Here is a 19139-nt window from a genome sequence, read left to right on the forward strand (position 1 = left end):
AAGTACATCTAAAATGATATGTTTATATACATATATAGATTTTCACTGAAAGGATATACTAAAGGCTGGTAACAATGATCAACTCCAAGGAACAACTGGGTGGCTGAGGAAGAGGAATGTAAAGGAGAGTATATATTTCACTATATATCCTTTTGGAACTTTTAAACTTTATACCATATTCAGACATTGCTTATTAAAAAATTAAACAGTTTAAACATGTAAGTTCTTTAAGGGTCAAAAAATTTTTTTTAATTTCATGTTTCAAATTATAATTTAACTTTTTGATCTCTTTCCAAAGAGATCAAATAATGAAATAATCTCAATGTGTGAAAAGCTTTATACTCGAAAGATGTTTACTGTTACAATATTTACAACAGCAAACAAACAGCAGAAGAATGGTAAAGATAACAAAAGAAATATGTAACTATTAAAATAAACTCTATAAAGCATACACTTAAAAAAATTAAAAAACAAAACAAAAAAACAACAACAAATAAAAACATACACTTAAATACAGCAATATTTATGGGATATGTTTACATATAGTGATATAAAAAAACAAAACCTGAGCAAAGAAAAAAAAGAGAACTGAATTAGTTTCTATAGAAATACAGACTTTTTTTAAAAAGTCCAAAAACAAAACCAGTAATAGCAGCAGCTAACATTTGAGCACCTACATATATGACATGTGAAGAATTTTACATGCACTAATACATTTAATCCTAATAATATCCATGCTAGCTAGGTAGGTACTAATATATTTATATCCTGTTCTTGTTGTTCAGGTGCCAAATCATGTCTGATTCTTTGCGACGCCATGGACTGCAGCACACCAGCTTTCCCTGTCCTTCACCATCTCCTGGAGTTTGCTCAAACTCATGTCCATTGAGTCAGTGATACCATCCAACCATCTCATCCTCTGTCACCTCCTTCTCCTGCTTTAGTCTTTCCCAGCATCAGGGTCTTTTCCAATGAGTCAGCTCTTCCCATCAGGTGGCCAAAGTTTTGGAGCTTCAGCTTCAGCATCAGTCCTTCCAATGAATATTCAGGGTTGATTTCCTTTAGGATTGACTGGTTTGATTTATTTGCTGTCCAAGGGACTCTCAAGCGTCTTCTCCAGCATTACAATTCAGAAGCATCAATTCTTCGGTACTCAGCCTTTTTTACTGTCCAGCTCTCACATCTATTCACGACCACTGGAAAAACCATAGCTTTGACTATACAGACCTTTGTTGGCAAAGTGATGTCTATGCTTTTTAATAGGCTATCTAGGTTTGTCATATCTGAGGTTAATGATATTTCTCCCAGGAATCTTGATTCCAGCTTGTGCTTCATTCAGCCCAGCATTTTGCATGATGCACTCTGCATATAAGTTAAATAAGCATGGTGACAATATACAGCCTTGACATTCTCCTTTCCCAATTTGGAACCAGTCCGTTGTTCCATGTCTGGTTCTAACTGTTGCTTCTTGACCTGCATACAGGTTTGGCAGGAGGCAGGTAAGGTGGTCTAGTATTCCCATCTCTTTAAGAATTTTCCACAGTCTACACAGTCAAAGGCTTTAGCATAATGAATGAAGCAGATGTTTTTCTGGAATTCTCTAGCTTTTTCTATGATTTTGGCACTCTGGTTCCTCTGCCTTTTCTAAATCTAGCTTGTACATCTGGAAGTTCTCAGTTCACATACTGTTGAAGCCTAGCTTGAAGGATTTTGAGCATTACTCTGCTAGCATGTGAAATGAGTGCAATTTTGTGGTAGTTTGAACATTCTTTGGCCCTTCTTTGGGATTTGGATGAAAACTGACCTGTTCCAGAAATATCAATAACCTCAGATATGCAGATGATACCCACCCTTATCACAGAAAGCAAAGAAGAATTAAAGAGCCTCTTGATAAAGGTGAAAGAGGTGAATGAAAAAGCTGGCTTAAAACTCAACATTCAAAAAAATGAAGATCATGGCATCTGGTCCCGTCACTTCATGGCAAATAGATGGGGAATCAATGGAAACAGTGACAGGCTTTATTTTGGGGGGCTCCAAAATCACTGCAGATGGTGACTGCAGTCATGAAATTAAAGGCCGCTTGCTCCTTAGAAGAAAAGCAATGACAAACCTAGATAGCATATTAAAAAGCAGAGACATCACTTTGCCAACAAAAGTCCTTATAGTCAAAGCTATGGTTTTTCCCTTGGATACTGTCTTGGATACTGTTTTTCCCTTGGATACTCCTTACTAGGAGATCCAACCAGTCATTCCTAAAGGAAATCAGTCCTGAATATTCATTTGAAGGACTGATGCTGAAGCTGAAGCTCCAATACTTTGGCCACCTGATGTGAAGAGCTGATTCAATGGAAAAGACCCTGATGCTGGGGAAGATTGAAGGCAGGAGGAGAAGGGGACGAGAGAGGATGAGATGGTTGGATGGCATCACTGACATGAGTTTGAGCAAGCTCTGGGAGATAGTGAAGGACACGGAAGCCTGGCATGCTGCAGTTCATTGGACTGCAAACAGACATAACTGAGTGACTGAAAAACAAAAGGATCTGTCATAGCTCTTCTTCCAAGGAGCATCTTTTAATTGCAAGATTGCACTTAAGATCTACAGTGATTTTGGAGCCCAATAAAATAAAAATCCCCTGTTCCCATTTTTTCCCATCTATTTGCCATGAAGTGATGGCACCAGATGCCATGATCTTCATTTTTTGGATGTTGAGTTTTAAGCGAGCTCTCTCACTCTCCTCTTTCATCTATATCTTACTAATGTGAATAAAGAGACTCAGGGAGAGGTTCAGTTCAGTTCAGTCGCTCAGTCCTGTCTAACTCTTTGCGACCCCATGAATCGCAGCACGCCAGGCCTCCCTGTCCATCGCCATCTCCCAGAGTTCACTCAAACTCACGTGCGTCGAGTCGGTGATGCCATCCAGCCATCTCATTCTCTGTCGTCCCCTTTTCCTCCTGCCCCCAATCCCTCCCAGCATCAGAGTCTTTTCCAATGAGTCAACTCTTCCCATGAGGTGGCCAAAGTACTGGAGTTTCAGCTTTAGTATCATTCCTTCCAAAGAACATCCAGGGCTGATCTCCTTCAGAATGGACTGGTTGGATCTCCTTGCAGTCCAAGGGACTCTCAAGAGTCTTCTCCAGCACCACAGTTCAAAAGCATCAATTCTTCGGTGCTCAGCTTTCTTCACAGTCCAACTCTCACATCCATACATGACCACTGGAAAAACCATAGCCTTGACTAGACGGACCTTTGTTGGTAAAGTAATGTCTCTGCTTTTCAATATGCTATCTAGGTTGGTCATAACTTTTCTTCCAAGGAGTAAGCGTCTTTTAATTTAGGTGTCTGGAATCAGAGTTGAGTCCAGGCAAGATGACTTCAAGACCATGTTTAGGAAATGGAACCATGAGTATCTTTTTCTTCCTTCTTTATGTTTTTCAGTAGTTTCAGGTTTCTTACTAAATTTAAAAAAGTACTATTTTCACAATGAAAGAGAATTATTAGAGAAATAACGTGTCAATTTTTTTTTTTGGTAAAAGTGGTAATGTTAACATGTGGGAAAGATTAAATCTTTTGTCTTCCAAAAAGGATTCCTTTTGAGAATTCTAACAAAGGCCAGACATATTATTTTGGTAGGGCTGATATTAAAATAACCTTCCCTGATTATCTCTAAGACTCTTCAGATGGGTGGGAGTATCTATAAGGAAGGATCCAGGCTGACAGTTGGCCCTGGATGATCATCCTACGTCCTCATACTCAACAGTTCTTCCACCTGAATGAGCAATGTTGAGGCATCGAGTATGTGAATAAATACAAATCTTCTATTTAGAAAATTTAGATATCACGAGAAATAAAAATGATTAACAAAATTCAAGTATATATCTAATTTTATCATTTGATTATATAAATTATACACAAAAACAATGCTGAGCAATTAAAGGATGCAATGATTGAAAATGTACTTAGAATGTTTTTTTTAAGAGTCAAAACACAGCAAGAAAATAAGCACAGTTGACCCTGGAGCAACAGAGATTTGAACTGTGGGGGTCCACTTACGTGGAGACTTTTTTCAATAGTAAATATGACAGTATTACACAATCCACAACTGGCTGACCACAGGATGCAGAAATCACAGATACAGAGGAACTGAGGATACGAGGGCCTACTATAAATTATATGCCAGATTTTTTAAAGTATTTATTTATTTTGGCTGCACTGGGTCTTAGTTGTTGCACATGGGAGCTCTTAGTATGCCAGACTTTTGACTGTGCAAAGGGTCAGTGCCCCTAAGTCCTACTCTTACTCAAGGGTCAACTGTAATCAAATGTCATACAAAAGAAAGTATCTAAAATGTATATAAAATAGCTTTGTAAAATGACTTTCTATATATTTCAAAGAATATTTTAATTCTGAAAGCTATAGACAGTATTCTTTAGTATGAATAAAAAGACTTCTTACAAAAGGATCTGCTGGTTTTTGCTTACAAAGTTCTGTGAGTCCTTTAAGCAGAGTTGGCGTTACATACAAATTTAAATAGTCCTTAGCAGCTTGTCCAACTGGAATGGGCTCAACAATCACTGCAAATACAAATGTATTCCCGTTAAAGCTAACATAAATGATGAAATATTATACGGTCATTAAAAAGGACACATTCAAAGAAATTTTAATGACATGAGAAATACTTGGTTTTTCTTTTTTAAAAAAAGTAAACAAATAGATACATAGCAAATAGTTCGTTCAAAAACAGAATCACACACACACAAAAATAAGACTCATACAAATAGCAAAAAATACATCAATATATTGATAGTGCTCACACATAAGATTCTGATTATGTTTTCAATAATCTCTTTTTTTGTATTTCCATTTCCATTTTTTAACAGTAAATATATAATGGACAATGTTATGAAAAGCTAAAAGAATAAATATAATCTAGATTAATTCATCACAAAAATTAACTCCTGTCAACAAAATGGAGGCAGTTTGCACAGTGGAAAATCCCATGGACAGAGGAGCATAGTAGGCTACAGTCCATGGGGTCGCAAAGAGTCAGACACGACTGAGCGACTTCACTTCACTTCACAGATACAAGTGAATAATACATGCTTCTTGCTCTCTTATAAACTATTGAATATACATATAAATTCTATTTCTATGATAGTATATATTAATATTGCCACTTATTTTTCAATTTATCTAAGATTTAAGGAAATTTTAGTCTTTTCAGCTTTGTTTGAACACTATAGGTGACCCAGACTTGCAATACAACAAAAAACATTTTTCTACCAGAAACAAAAAGGGTCCCAGTATCTCTACATCCTTGCCATTGATCATAGCTATTCTAGTGGATAAGCAAAGGTATCTCATGGTGCTTTCGATTTGCATTTCCTCACTGATTATGCTGAGCACTTTTTCATGTACTTATTAGCCTGTTATCTTTTGTGAAATGCCTATTCAAATCTTTTGCACAGTTTTTAATTCAGTTGTTTGTATTGAGTTGTAAAAATTCTTTATATTAATATATTCTAGATACAAGTGCTTTATCTGATATATGATTTGCAAGTATATTCTCCCAGTCTATGATTTATCTTTTCATACATTTAATGATGACTTTTAAAGAAGAAAAGCTTTGAATTTTGATGTAGTCCAATGTATCAATATTTTATTTTACAGATTGTATTTGTGATGTCATATATAAGAACTCTTTGTTCAACTCAAGGTAATAATGATTTTCTATATTTTCTTCCAGTTAGAAGAGTTTGTGATATGAGCTCCCTTTTGCTTAGCAGTCAGTCAGGAATGATATACAAAACCCTATATGATGGGTCACTAAAGCAAGTTATAAAGATATTCTAGGACATATTCCTAATCCTTGAAAAAGCTGGTGCTCTTCCTAAAAACCAAAGCTAGTTTTTAGCTCTTTTTTTTTTTTAGTTTTTAGCTCTTATGTTTAGGTCTATTTGTGTGTGGTGTGAAGCAAGGGTCTATACTGGTTTTTGTTTTCGCATGTGGATATCCAGTTGTCTTTGCACCATTTGTTGAAGAGATCACCCTCTCCCCATCAAATTGTCTAGGCACTTTCATGGAAAATCAATTGGCCATAAATGTAAGAATCTACTTCTAGATTCTCAATCCTGCTTCATTGATCTTTATGTCTATACCTACGTCAGGACCATACAGCCTTAATTACTGTGGTTTCATAACAGGTTGAAATCAGGTTAGTGGAAGTCTTCCAACTTCGTTCTTCGCTTTCAAAATTGCCTTAGCTCTTCTAGATCCTTTACAATTCCATATACATTTTGGAACTGACTTGTTAATTTCTACATAAAAGCATGCATAGACTTTGATAGGGACTGCATTAAATTTATCCATCAATTTGGAGTGAACTGTCATCTTGACAATATTGACTCTTCTGATCCAGGAAAGTGTTAGTTGCTTGGTTGTGTCCCACTCTTTGCAAACACACAGATTGTAGCCCGCCAGGCTCCTGTGTTCATGGAATTCTCCAGGCAAGAAAACTGGAGTGCATTGCTATTTCCTTTTCCAAGAGACCTTCCTCACTCAGGGATCGAACCCAGGTATCCCACATCACAGGCAGATTCTTTACCACCTGAGCCAGCAGGGAAGCCCCTAAAAGGGGATGTCTATTTATTTAGATATTCTTTCATTTCTCTCAGCAACATTTTGTTTTGTACTCTTCAGTGCACAAGAATTGCACTTCTTTTGTTAAATTTATTCTTAAATATCTTATTGTTTTTGATGCTATTGTGAATAAAATTGTTCATCTTCATTTTTGGATTCTCTATTTTTGAAAATCATTTATTATTTGTCTCTGGCTATTTATTATTTGAATTTTGGAGACTTTCCACTAACCTGATTTCAAAACCTTTAATGAGGAACAACTGACACTTGGCTGCTGGGGAAGGGAGGCCAAGCCTGGCTGGTACCCTGAGGCCTGGGAGACTTGGATCTTCAGATAATATCAGAATTCCTCCTGGGAACATTGACTCTATCTATGTTTGGTACCTCTGAGATGAACTGATATTTCTCTGAGATGAACTGATGAATTGGAGCTATGGTACAAAAGAAGAAGTGCTGTCCTTGGTTACTTGACTACTTAATGATTGAAGGGGTCAGGCACGCAAGCAGTAATAGTGTGGCCCAGATTCTGGAACTGCTACTTGATGAGTACTGTGTGCAACAGCTAAAGAAGTTTGAGGGCGAGACCTTAGTGTCAGTCATTGAAGAGGGCCCGGAACTTCCAGAAGACGAGGAGAAAAAGAAATAGGAAGAGGGCCTCCCTAGTGGCTCAGTGGTAAAGAATTCATCTGCCAGTGCAGGAGACAAGGGTTTGATCCTTGGTCCAGGAGGATCCCACATGCTGTAGAGCAACTAAGCCCATGTGCCATACTAAGCCTGTGCTCTGGAGCCTGGGAACTCCAACTACTGAGTTCACATGCAGAAACTACTGAAGCCCATGCACTGCAGAGCCCATACTCTGCAACAAGAGAAACCACTACAATAAGAAGCCCATGCACTGCAACTAGAGAGCAGACCCACTTGCAGCAAGTAAAGAAAAGCCTACACAATAACAAAGACTCAGCACAGCCAAAAATAAATAAGAAACAGGAAAAGAAAAAGTTTCAAACCCTCTGCAAAAGAGATGGTTGTATCAAACCTACTGGTGACATCCCTGTGCTGCATTGTCACGAGCACGTACAGCTGGATAGCAAACATGGAAAGAATCATGAAGGCTCAAACCCTAAGAGACAACTCAACAACAGGTCATAGTGATAGTAAAGTTGCTCAGTCGTGTCCGACTCTTTGCAACCCCATGGACTGTAGACTTCCAGGCTCCTCTGACCTTAGGATTTTCCAGGCAAGAATACTGGAGTGGGTTGCAATTTTCTTCTCCAGGGGGTCTTCCCAACCCAGGGATCAAACCCAGGTCTCCCGCATTGCAGGCAGTCTCTTTACCATCTGAGCCACCAGGGAAGCCCTGGCAGCAAAGAAGCACCTGGAGGTAAACCCCAGACCATTTCCTCATCAAGACCCTGAAGCAAAAGGCTGATAATAATGACAAGTCTTTGAAGGACCAGGTCATCCTACTGTATGAAGTGGCTCTCCTATCTTGACTTTGGTCTGGAGGATCCCCAGACCCATGCTAACAGGGTCTACAGGATGATCAAATTTGGTCTTGGTATCCACGAGAATTACCCCACTACTGACAACAGCAGTGCTGCCATAGCTGAGATGTTGCCCTTGGAAGGAGATGATGACCGTTCTCATATGGAAGAAGTAGACTAAGCTCTGCCTGAGGATTACGTGGTTACGTGTTCAACACTCTATCTCCATTTCTTCTGATAACATGTTTTCACATATTTATTTTTATTAGCATTTAAAAACATGTATGGCACGACAACTGCTTTAGGGGAAAGTTAAGATTTCTATTAAGTGTGATACTTTAGGCACTGAAGTAGAGCTAGCTTTTTTTTCCTAGTTTCATGTTGGCTTATTTTAACAGACAGAAGTAGTGTTTGTTGTACCGTGTATGTAACCTGTGTTAACTTCTCAATCTGAAGTGTGTAGCTATCAAGCAGATTCTTTAGTGGACCAAATCTCATCACTAAAGTGTTCTGAAGTATATACCTTGATGTTTAAAAGAAAAGTACTCATTAAAGCAACTTTCATTTTCTGCGATCTACTTTTTAAACCTTCCAACCCCTGCAGTCATAGTACCGATGTGCCAGGACCCTAGAAATTAGTATGTTAAACTGAACCAACTTGATGGGAGTCACTATCCATATATAGGGATTGTTTATAAAGAAAAATAATATTTAGAATAGCAAAATTATAAGCTTACCTAGGCATGTTGCAAAGCCATTTGAAAAATAACTCAGAACAAGTTTTGTGAGTGGAAATGTGGTGTTCAAGCCACACACTTAAGAGTTGGAACAAATACAGATATATAAAAAAGAAAAAAATGCTATTATGAAACCACAATATTAAGACTGTATGGTACTGACATAAGAACAAACAATAAAGATCAATGAAGCAGAACTGAGAATCTAAAAGTAGATACTTACATATATGGCCAACTGATTTTTGACAACAGAGTTGGATGAATTAATGAGATACTAAAACGTGCTTTCACGTTTCTCACATAAATAAATTTTCACTGTACTTTTAAAGGCTTTTTCATGGCAGAAGTTACACATTGCATTGTATATTTATTTTTCTGGCCTTTTAAAATAAAATCATCTTGACAGAGCAGGGATATCTTATTCATTTTTGTATTTCTGGCACAACTCAATAACTCAATAAACTTACTGAATGAATGGAATGTAGTAAAGCTTTGAATCAGCAATCCCTATCAAAAAGGAAGAGCACTAGCTTTTTCAAGAATTTAGGAATAGGTCTTAGAATATCTTTGTAACTTGCTTTAGTGACTTATAGTATAGGGTTCTGTACATAGTTCCTCACTGCTAAGCAAGAAGGAGCTCATATCACAAACTCCAAAAACCTTCTCTCAAGGACTTCACATTCTCATAGCAAGAGATCTGCGGTGTAGTAGGTAATCATTTATATCTATCCTACAACTGCTGCTTCTCAAATGTCTAAGAGGATTAATTAATTAATAATATCAAAAGCAATACAAACTAACAGTCTAAGGATATAACCCTATGAGTAAGACAGGCTTCTAAAAAATTTGTTCCACTTAAGATAAATGAGTTTTTAACTCTATTTTAGTTAAAAGCTAAGGAGAAAAAGTATAATTCACTAGTAGGACAAAATCTAAACATCTACCACATCAAAAAGACATCTCATGTTCAAGATGTGCCCCCAAATAATACAGAAGCAGGAGAAATACAAGCAGGAGTGATAGATGAAACAAGACTGGTCTAAATCAACTATACTTCCATTTTTTTTTTAAAAAGCAGACAGACCAAAATCATTGAAACTGAATGATGGGTTCATTAGTGGCTTATTATACTATGTGATCTTCATTGTTGTTCACTCAGTCATGTTTGACTCTTTGTGACCCCATGGACTGCAGCACGCCAGGCTTCCCTATCCTTCACCATCTCCCCAAGTTTGTTCAAACTCATGTCCATTGAGTTAGTGATGCCATTCAACCATCTCGTCCCCTGTCATCCCCTTCTCCTCCTCCTTTCCCAGCATCGGGGTCTTTTCTAATGAGTCAGCTCTTCCCAACAGGTGGCCAAAGTACTGGAGCTTCAGCTTCAGTCCTTCCAATGAATATTCAGGACTGATTTCCTTTAGGATGGACTGGTTTGATCTCCTTGCAGTCCAAGGAACTCTCAAGAGTCTTCTCCAGCACCACAGTTTAAAAGCATCAATTTGTCAGCACTCAATCTTCTTTATGGTCCAACTATCACATCCATACATGACTACTGGAAAATCCACAGCTTTGACTAGATGGACCTTTGTTGGCAAAGTAATGTCCCTGCTTTTTAATATGCTGTCTAGATTGGTCATAGCTTTTCTTCCAAAGAGCAAGTGTCTTTTAATTTCATGGCTGCTATGCTATCTCCTTTTGTGTAAATATTCCAAAATAAAAACAGCTCCAAAGAAAAAGATACCTTAAGGGGATAGATACGACAGAAATTTCTGTCACAGTAAGAATTAAGTATGTAGTAAGCAAATTCTTTTGTGTATAGGTATCTTTAAAACAGTTTTTGGTTCAAAAATCCGAACTTTTAAATCTCCAAGACAATTTTCAGTTTTCTTTGAATAAATCTTTAGCAGAAAAATACTGAGGAATAGGTCTAAATTACTGAGAGAAAAAAAAGGCCAAAAAAATTTTCAAAACTGCCCAATGCTTTGGCTTTTTTCTATATAATGAAAATCACCAAATTTCTTTTCTGCTCTAAAAATATTATTGAAAATAAGAATATCAGTGTTGTTCCTCATTATACCCACTTCTAAAAAGCTTGTAACTTCACAGGATAGAAACAAAAAAAAGGGGATGGAGAACTATAAATTTCATAGAAGCATGAGTGTTTGTTAGATAAACAGTAAACTGTTATTAGAGAATATGGCAAATCCATCAAAAGTGCCAAAGAGTCTCTTTTCATTTGTAACAAATTCGACTAATGCATTTAGGGATAACTAAAAGGAATAATAACACAGAAGAAGAAAAACCCTTGATATGCCCAGTCCAAAATAAAGGAAAGAAAGGTAAACTCTTCTCAAAAGATTCCCTAGAGGTCACAATTTCATTCTGAGAAAAACATTAAGTTTTCTATTCTTGGCTTCAAATTGTTAAGTAACTACAACTTGAAAATATGACAATATACTGGAGATAAACCCTGTTATCTTCCTTCCCAGCTACATCTCCAAAATTAAGAGAGAAAGCAAACAAGTAAATGCAATTAACTAATTACTCATTTGTAACTCACCTGCAGGAAACATGAATCGAATTTCTCTTTCTGCTGCAGCAAAATCATTACTTCCATGAAGTGCATTTCTTAGCTCATCTGTGCCATAAATCGCCCTCAGACTGAAAGCAAGTTAGAAATGATGACCACCCAATCTGACATTCTTTCCTTACTTTTTACTTGTGTACTCTAATTAGAAATTTTACAGAAGCATCTCCATTTCTCACACATGGAAGTTTTAATCTATTTTGATTTTAAGCATAAATCTATCTACATGAGGGTCAAATATATTTAAATATGCAGGAGAGATATACTGAAAAAATAGTTATCTGGGTGAAAGAGAGGTGTTACCTTGTGACAAGTTAAAAAACGATGGTATTTTCAAAAGTGTCAAGAACTCAATGTCCTCTGGTTTCTAAACATTAAAGATAATGCTGAAAATCTGAGTTTCTAATCTCTATTACCAACATTCTACGAAATACCATCCCAATTATCCCATGAAAATTCCTATACCAGTGGCAGTTTAATTCAAGAATGAGAGGAAAATAAGGCTAGTCAACCATAAATCAAACATTCTCTGAGACCTGTTGTGGTATTTGATATTAAAGTACACATTTAAGTAGTTAAAACACAGAATCAACCTTCCCCACCCAACCCTGCATCACCACCAAAAAAAAAAAAAAAATCAGGTTATTCAGGAAAACTTTCAAATTAAAGGAAATTCTTATTACAATGAAATCAGATTTTTTCATTTTCATAGTTGGATTCCATTTCTCCTCTAGGAAAGTTACCTGTCTGGGTGTGTCTCCTTAGCTACTAAGCTATTACTTGGTCCCAAGAGTTCTTTCCAGTAAGAGATGGCGTTATATCTAGCTAATATCATGGCAACAAGTGGTCCAGAACTCATGTAAGCTGTTAAATTGGGGAAAAACATTTTCCCATATTGTTCCACATAAAAGTTACTACAGTGCTCAGGGCTGAGATGTAGTTTTCTTCTCTAAAAGAGAAACAAAGTCAACAAAAGCATTATTGACAGTTCAGTAATACCTCATTAAGTCACTAATGGGCTTCCCTTGTAGCTCAGCTGGTAAAGAATCCGTCTGCAATGCAGGAGACCTGGGTTCAATCCCTGGGTTGGGAAGATCCCCTGGAGAAGGGAAAAGCTACCCACTCCAGTATTCTGGCCTGGAGAATTCCATGAGCTGTATGTATAGTCCATGTGATCGCAAAGAGTTGGACACGACTGAGCGACTTTCCCAAGTCACTGATAACTTGAAATAGTACCAATCTGACCACAAAAGACACACGTGTACCCCAATGTTCATTGCAGCACGTTTACAATAGCCAGGACATGCAAGCAACCTAGCTGTCCATCAGCAGACAAATGTTTAAGAAAGCTGTGGTACATATATACAATGGAATATTATTCAGCTATTTAAAAGAATGCATTTGAATCAGTTCTAATGAGGTGGATGGAGCTTATCATACAGAGTGAAGTCAGAAAGAAAAACACCAATACAGTATATTAACACATATATATGGAATTTAGAAAGATGGTAACAATGTCCCTATATGTGAGACAGCAAAAGAGACACAGATGTAAAGAACAGACTGTTCTGTTCTGGACTATGTGGGAGAAGGCAAGGGTGGGATGATTTGAGAGAATAGCATTGAAACATGTATATTACCATATGTGAAACAGATTGCCAGTCCAGGTTCGATGCATGAGACACGGAACTCAGGGCCAGAACAGGGATGACCCTGAGGGATGGGACGGGGAGGGAGGTAGGAGGGGGGTTCAGGATGGGGAACACATTTACACCCATGGCTGATTCGTGTCAATGTATGGCAAAAACCACTACAATATTGTAAAGTAATTAGCCTCCAATTGAATAATTTTTTTTTAAATGGAGGCTGTAAATAAGAATTATTACTTAAGAAAAACTACTCTTGTTTGGCAGCCTTCTTCAACCTATGGTATGTTAATGGTGGCTCAGCAATAAAGAATCCACTTGCCAACGCAGAAGAAACAGGTTCAACCCCTGGGTCAGGAAGATCTCCTGGAGAAGGAAATGGCAACCCCCTCCTATATTATTGTATGGGAAATTCCATGGACAGAGGAGCCTGGCAGACTACAGGCCTTGGGGTCACAAAAAAGTCAGACATGACTCAGTGACTAAAAAACAACAACATTAATAACAAAATAATCTTACCTCCTTAAAGTAAAAACATGCCAATCTTCAATACCTTGTTAATACATACTTCGTATAAAGTAAAAAATACTTTAGAATATTCCAAATTCATCTTTCCCTACCTACTTGTGAAATTTTCCTACATTATTTTAGAGAACTGGTCTCATTATGGTACTTTGAAGTAGTATGCAACATGACGCAGTAAACAAGTTTTTCACCTGTTTACTTATTCCGGTTCTGCCATAAATATGTTGATTCAGAAAGAGCTTAAGTAGTTAGCATTAAGCTTGTTAATTTGAAAGAAAATGAAATGTTTGAGACAAAGAAACATTAATTTCTTTCACAAATGAGAAGCTATATGAATTATTAAATTTAAAAAAATCATAGAAGCCAAGTCAGTCATTCTTCCAATTTTTCTATTTTAACTCCATTCACAAGTCACTTCCTGCTTACTCAACTGCTGTTCAAAATTGCTGTTTAGAGAAACCAAATCTAATCACAGGCAGAAATGACAAATCTACCATCATTCAGCTATCTAAGATTCACATTTATTGCTCATTAAACACCTGGAATAAAAGAATTTGTATTTCAAAAAAAAAAAAAACCCCACAAAACTATCCTATGTCTTCAGGTTCAGAAACTTGATAAAATTGCTTGGTTTGTAGAGAGGGATCTAAACTGCCGCAGTTCAAGAAGCCTGGAAAGATGCTTACTAGGTAGTTCAACACTGCTATGAACAGTCTCTACTGGACAAAAGCTAACATTCTCACAGTCAAGGATCAGTTATGGAAGCCTGCTAAGTCACTTTAGTCATGTCAACTCTTTGCAACCCCATGAGCTGTAGTCCTCCAGGCTCCTCTGTCCACGGGATTCTCCAGGCAAGAATACTAGAGTGGGCTGCCATTTCCTTCTCCAGGGATCGTCCTGACCCAGGGATCGAACCCAAGTCTCTTACGTATCCTGCAGGCAGGTTCTTTACCACTAGCTCCACCTGGGAAGATCTAGTACTATTAAAAAAAAAAAAGGTGCTGACATCTGTTTTCATATTAAAATTCATATAGTCAAGAAACAGAAGAAATCTGAGAAGTGATAACAGCACTTATTTAGTATAATCGTTGATTCTATTACTTTAAAATTAAGACATGCCTGTATTTGTGATTCTCATGCCTATTGGTTTGAGTAATTTTGTTGTTGCTGGGTTAAAAATCTGTTGCACTGTAAGCACTTAACTGCCACATATCCCTTAACAAGCAAGGGAAGCTATCTTTTGCAGGTATGCCAGCTAATGTAGCATTATTTTAAAAACTGAGACCTCATTTTAAAGTAAAGTTGAAAAAAAATAAAGTTGATACTGAATCAATGATTCCATCAATTGCTTCCAAATTAGATCAGATAAACTTTTTTGTAATTTATATTAGTATTTTCATGAGATAATTCTCTGGCAGTCCAGTGGTTAGGATGCTGTGCTTTCACTGTAGAGGACATGAATTCAATCCCTGGTCAGGGAACTAAGATCCTGCAAGCCATGGCCAAAAGATAAGTAAATAAAAAAACAAAACAAAGCATTTTCACAAAGAGAAGTGAACTTAATATCAGAAAAGGAGGTTGGTCCAGTGGGTAAGACTCTGCACTCCCAATTCAGGGGGCCTTGGTTCAATCCCTGGTCAAAGAACTAGGTCCCACATGCCACAAGAGTTTGCTGTGGCCCCCACCAAAAAAAAAAAAGGTCCTGCATGCAGCAACTAAAGATCCTGAGTGCTACAACTAAGACCCAGCATAGCCAAATAAATAAATTAAATATTAAAAAAAAAAAAGGAACCAACAGTTTGTTGTAACACAGGAAAGACTGCCACCTACTAAATGAACACATCATTTTTTAGAAGGTTTTTTCCTAGACTGGAAAAGAAAGCCTCAAGTTCAATGAACTCTCAACTACAATAAAGCCTATTTTAAAGCGTATAATACATAGGACAAAAATGATTCCACTGACAAGAGACACCTGGAACAGCAAAGTCATAGAGACAGAAAGTAGAATAGTGTTACCAGGGACTGGGGAGAGGGCTAAGCACAAAGCTAGTGTTTAAAGGGTACAGAGTGTCAGTTTGAGATGATGAAAAAGTTCTAGAGATGGTCAGTGGTGACAGTTGCACAACAATGTGAAGGTACTCTAATGCCTTTGAACTGAAACAGTTAAAAAAGTAAATTTTATGTTGTATATATTTTATCACAATTAAACCAAAAAGAAGCATACTACATACCAAGATGTTCTTTGGTTTAAAATTTATTGCTGACTAGAGAAAGTGCAACGGCACCCCACTCCAGTACTCTAGCCTGGAAAATCCCATGGGTGGTAGGATTTTCATGGACTGCATGGTAGGCTGCAGTCCATGGGGTCACGAAGAGTCAGATACGACTGAGCGACTTCACTTTCACCTTTCACTTTCATACATTGGAGAAGGAAATGGCAACCCACTCCAGTGTTCTTGCCTGGAGAATCCCAGGGACAGGGAAGCCTGGTGGGCTGCCATCTCTGGGGTCGCACAGAGTCAGACATGATTGAAGTGACTTAGCAGCAGCAGCAGAGAAAGTGTTAAATATTAACATTTACACGGTTTTTTTCTTTTATAAGAAGGTTTAATTTCTATCACTTGCTGCTTAATTACTTTTTCACTAATTCTTTTCAAACTTTTAAGAATCAAATTGGAAACTTTGTCTTATTTGTATGTTTTGTCTTTCTTCTAAAATTAATGAGTAACATACTTTGGGGGTTAAAAAATTCAAAGTAATATAAAAAGGTTCATACTGAGAAAGTTGATTCCCATTCCTGTCCTAATTCAGCCTGTTCTTCCTTACCTTCTATATGCAACCATTTTTTAATGTTTATTTAAAATTCACTTTGTAAATTCTTCTAAATTCATTTTGTAAATACTGGCAAACATGAATATATATTACTTTTTCTCTTTCTATCATAGAAAAAAGCTACATATTGTTCTGCATCTTGGTTTTTTCCCTAGCAGGACACAGAGAGGTTCTTCATTGCTCTTTTTACAATTAGTTGCATAGTATTCAATTTGGCAGATTCATCAGGGTGAATTTAACCAATTTCCTAATGCGGGGTTGTTTTCAATTTTTTGCTTGTAAATAAACAATGCTACAAAAAATTACCTAGATACATGTCACTGAATATTAATACACAAGTTGTAGGCGAGATTCCCAGAAGTAGTACTGCTGGGTCAAAGGGAAGATGCATCTGTAAATACTGATAGAAAATTGCCAGATTCCCTTCCATAGGGGTTATGTCATTTACTTTTGTATTCTTGCCAGATGGTAGTTCAGTGTCATTTTAATTTGCTTTTTTCCTGCTTAAAGATTGAGCATCTTTTACCATGTTTTAGAAGCATTTTTATTTCTTTTTCCATGACCATCCACATGTACTGCCCATTTTCAACTGAATTTTTATCCTGTTTGAGGAGCTTTGTATACATTTGGGAGATAGTCTTTATGAGCTACAAATATTTTTTCCAAGTTTGTCACCTGTGTTTTGACTTTGCTTATTATGCTTATTTGGCCATGCTCAAGTTTTTTATGTTTATATTTTTATCAATCTTTTATTTTACAGTACCCAGTAAAAAGGCTGTCCCCTTCCAAGAATAAAAAGAAACTCAGCCATTTTTCTTCTAGAGTTTATATGGTTTAATTTTTTAATATTTAAATGTCAAATCCATTTGGAATTTATCCTGGTATATATAGTATAATATTTGAGTCCAAATTTTTTTTTAAGTGGCTACCCAGTTTTCTAACAACATTTATTTAAAAGCTCATCTTTACCTGAATCTTTTAATTATATTATTTCTTTATACATTCTTGCATTACTACTCCCTTAAACTTTCTTGTAGCATCTCACCCTCAGCCTCCAGGTATCCTTCTAAGTACATTCAAAAACCCATCTTTCTGAAGACTGAAGTTATCTTTTTTATTTTTTAAAAGATTCAACAAGCAATATGACACTGAGTAAATGTAATAAAAAGTGAAATTTCAAATAAGAATGGTACAAAAAAGGAAAATTTTAAATATTCCATTCTATTTGATAGTCTTTATATATTCATTTTCAAACTACTAACTGTAGAACAAGGAAAAGGCTTAAAACATTAAATTAAAAAAATACAACAGTCTAAAAATTCATCAAGAGAAGATCAATAGACTGTGGTTTATTAGGACAGAGGAGTATTTACACAGAAGTTAGATTCAGATGTAATGATCTGGCATGCTATCTGAGGGAGGGTAAAGAGGGTCCAGGGAGGGCGACTGTCCTACTTTATGGGGGAAACATATTTGTAAATGCATACAAAAATTCCGGAAGAAAAGAAAGTGTTAAGTGATTGTCTCTGCAGATTGAGACTTGAGTTGGGAGAAGACAGATGGGAAAAAGAAGTTTTACTTCTCATTTTATATATTTTTGGAAAATTATCACATATAACTTTTATATTCAGAAGAGTAAACCTAAATTTCATGCTAAATACTAAGGATTGAACTGGGCTAACACATATACATAAGCATTTTTAAAAGGTAAAATCAAAGGTATTCTAAAACAAGTTTAGGGATATAACTCTATGAGTAAGAAGAGTTTTCAAACATATCTTTTACTTAAGATAAAGTGAATTTTTAATTCTATTTTAGCTAAAAGCTAAGGCAGAAAAGTCTAATTCAGTAGAGAGGAAAAAAACATGATCATACTGCCCGGAAGTTACCTGAACAATGGTGAATCCAGATCTGAGAATAATATCTTGTATCTCCTCCTCTTTGTCAACAATATCTGGTTTGATAATAGCCAGAGTCTTTTCTACGTAGATCTGAGGTGGGGGCATTGATAGCTCCATTCTGGCTTTTCGGCTACAATTTAAGATTCTTCATACGTATCAACTGCAATGACATGCACCCGCACCCCCAACTTAATGTAATTGTGACTAAACAGCATTACCAGGTGCTTGATTTTTATTAATTTATAAAGCTGGAAACTGTAATAGTTTTTTCCACATGCAGTGTCTCAGTAAAAAGATTTTTACTCTGTCTCCTGCCACGGGTTTTCCTAGGTGCTTTCATTAAATTAGGAGAGCCCAAGGAGCAAGGCAAAGCCGAGGACCCCAGGGGCCCAGGAGGAGACTAGGTCTGCAACTCTCCACACCACTTAGCACCACCCTCCACAGTGCACACACACACACCCTCTCTCCACCCTCTCCTGCCACCAGGACACTTAGGGTAAGGCCCGGCTGGAAAGCAGAATTCCTGGGTCCCCTGAATCTCTGTGGGCTGCACCCCAGATTCCTTCAGAGTCCGGCCCTCATCTAGGCACTCACCTTAGCCTGGGCTCCTTTAGTGTCACAGATTGTTGCTAGGAGACCAGAAACCCAGCTTAGAGACGGTGGCTGCAGAGGGCCAATTCCAGTAGAACACTTCACAGTCTTTGGCTAGCTCCTTTTAGCCAAGAAAGGGAACCCGCCACAGGGATTTTTATCCCCTTGCAAATCTTAAAACCAATAGATGTTTTCTAAC

General features: G+C 37.0%; 1 protein-coding gene across 4 annotated transcripts in view; it reads right to left on the reverse strand.

Moving 5' to 3' along the window:
• NME5 (NME/NM23 family member 5) overlaps nt 1-19007 on the reverse strand; it is a 29110-nt gene extending 10103 nt beyond the window's left edge. Inside the window, exons 1-5 of one of the 4 annotated variants that reach the window (XM_010807316.4) lie at nt 18944-19007; nt 18338-18509; nt 12189-12394; nt 11419-11519; nt 4480-4572 (exon numbers count right to left, since the gene is read on the reverse strand). In XM_010807316.4, coding sequence (XP_010805618.1) covers nt 4480-4572; nt 11419-11519; nt 12189-12394; nt 18338-18466 — 529 coding nt within the window. In that variant the 5' untranslated portion in view covers nt 18467-18509; nt 18944-19007. The other 3 variants (XM_005209392.5, XM_005209391.5, NM_001191216.2) reach the window with 3 other exon arrangements.
• Nucleotides 19008-19139: the final 132 nt, after the last annotated feature.

Source organism: Bos taurus, chromosome 7 (genome assembly GCF_002263795.3).
Source record: "Bos taurus isolate L1 Dominette 01449 registration number 42190680 breed Hereford chromosome 7, ARS-UCD2.0, whole genome shotgun sequence".
Classification (NCBI taxonomy): Eukaryota; Metazoa; Chordata; class Mammalia; order Artiodactyla; family Bovidae; genus Bos; species Bos taurus.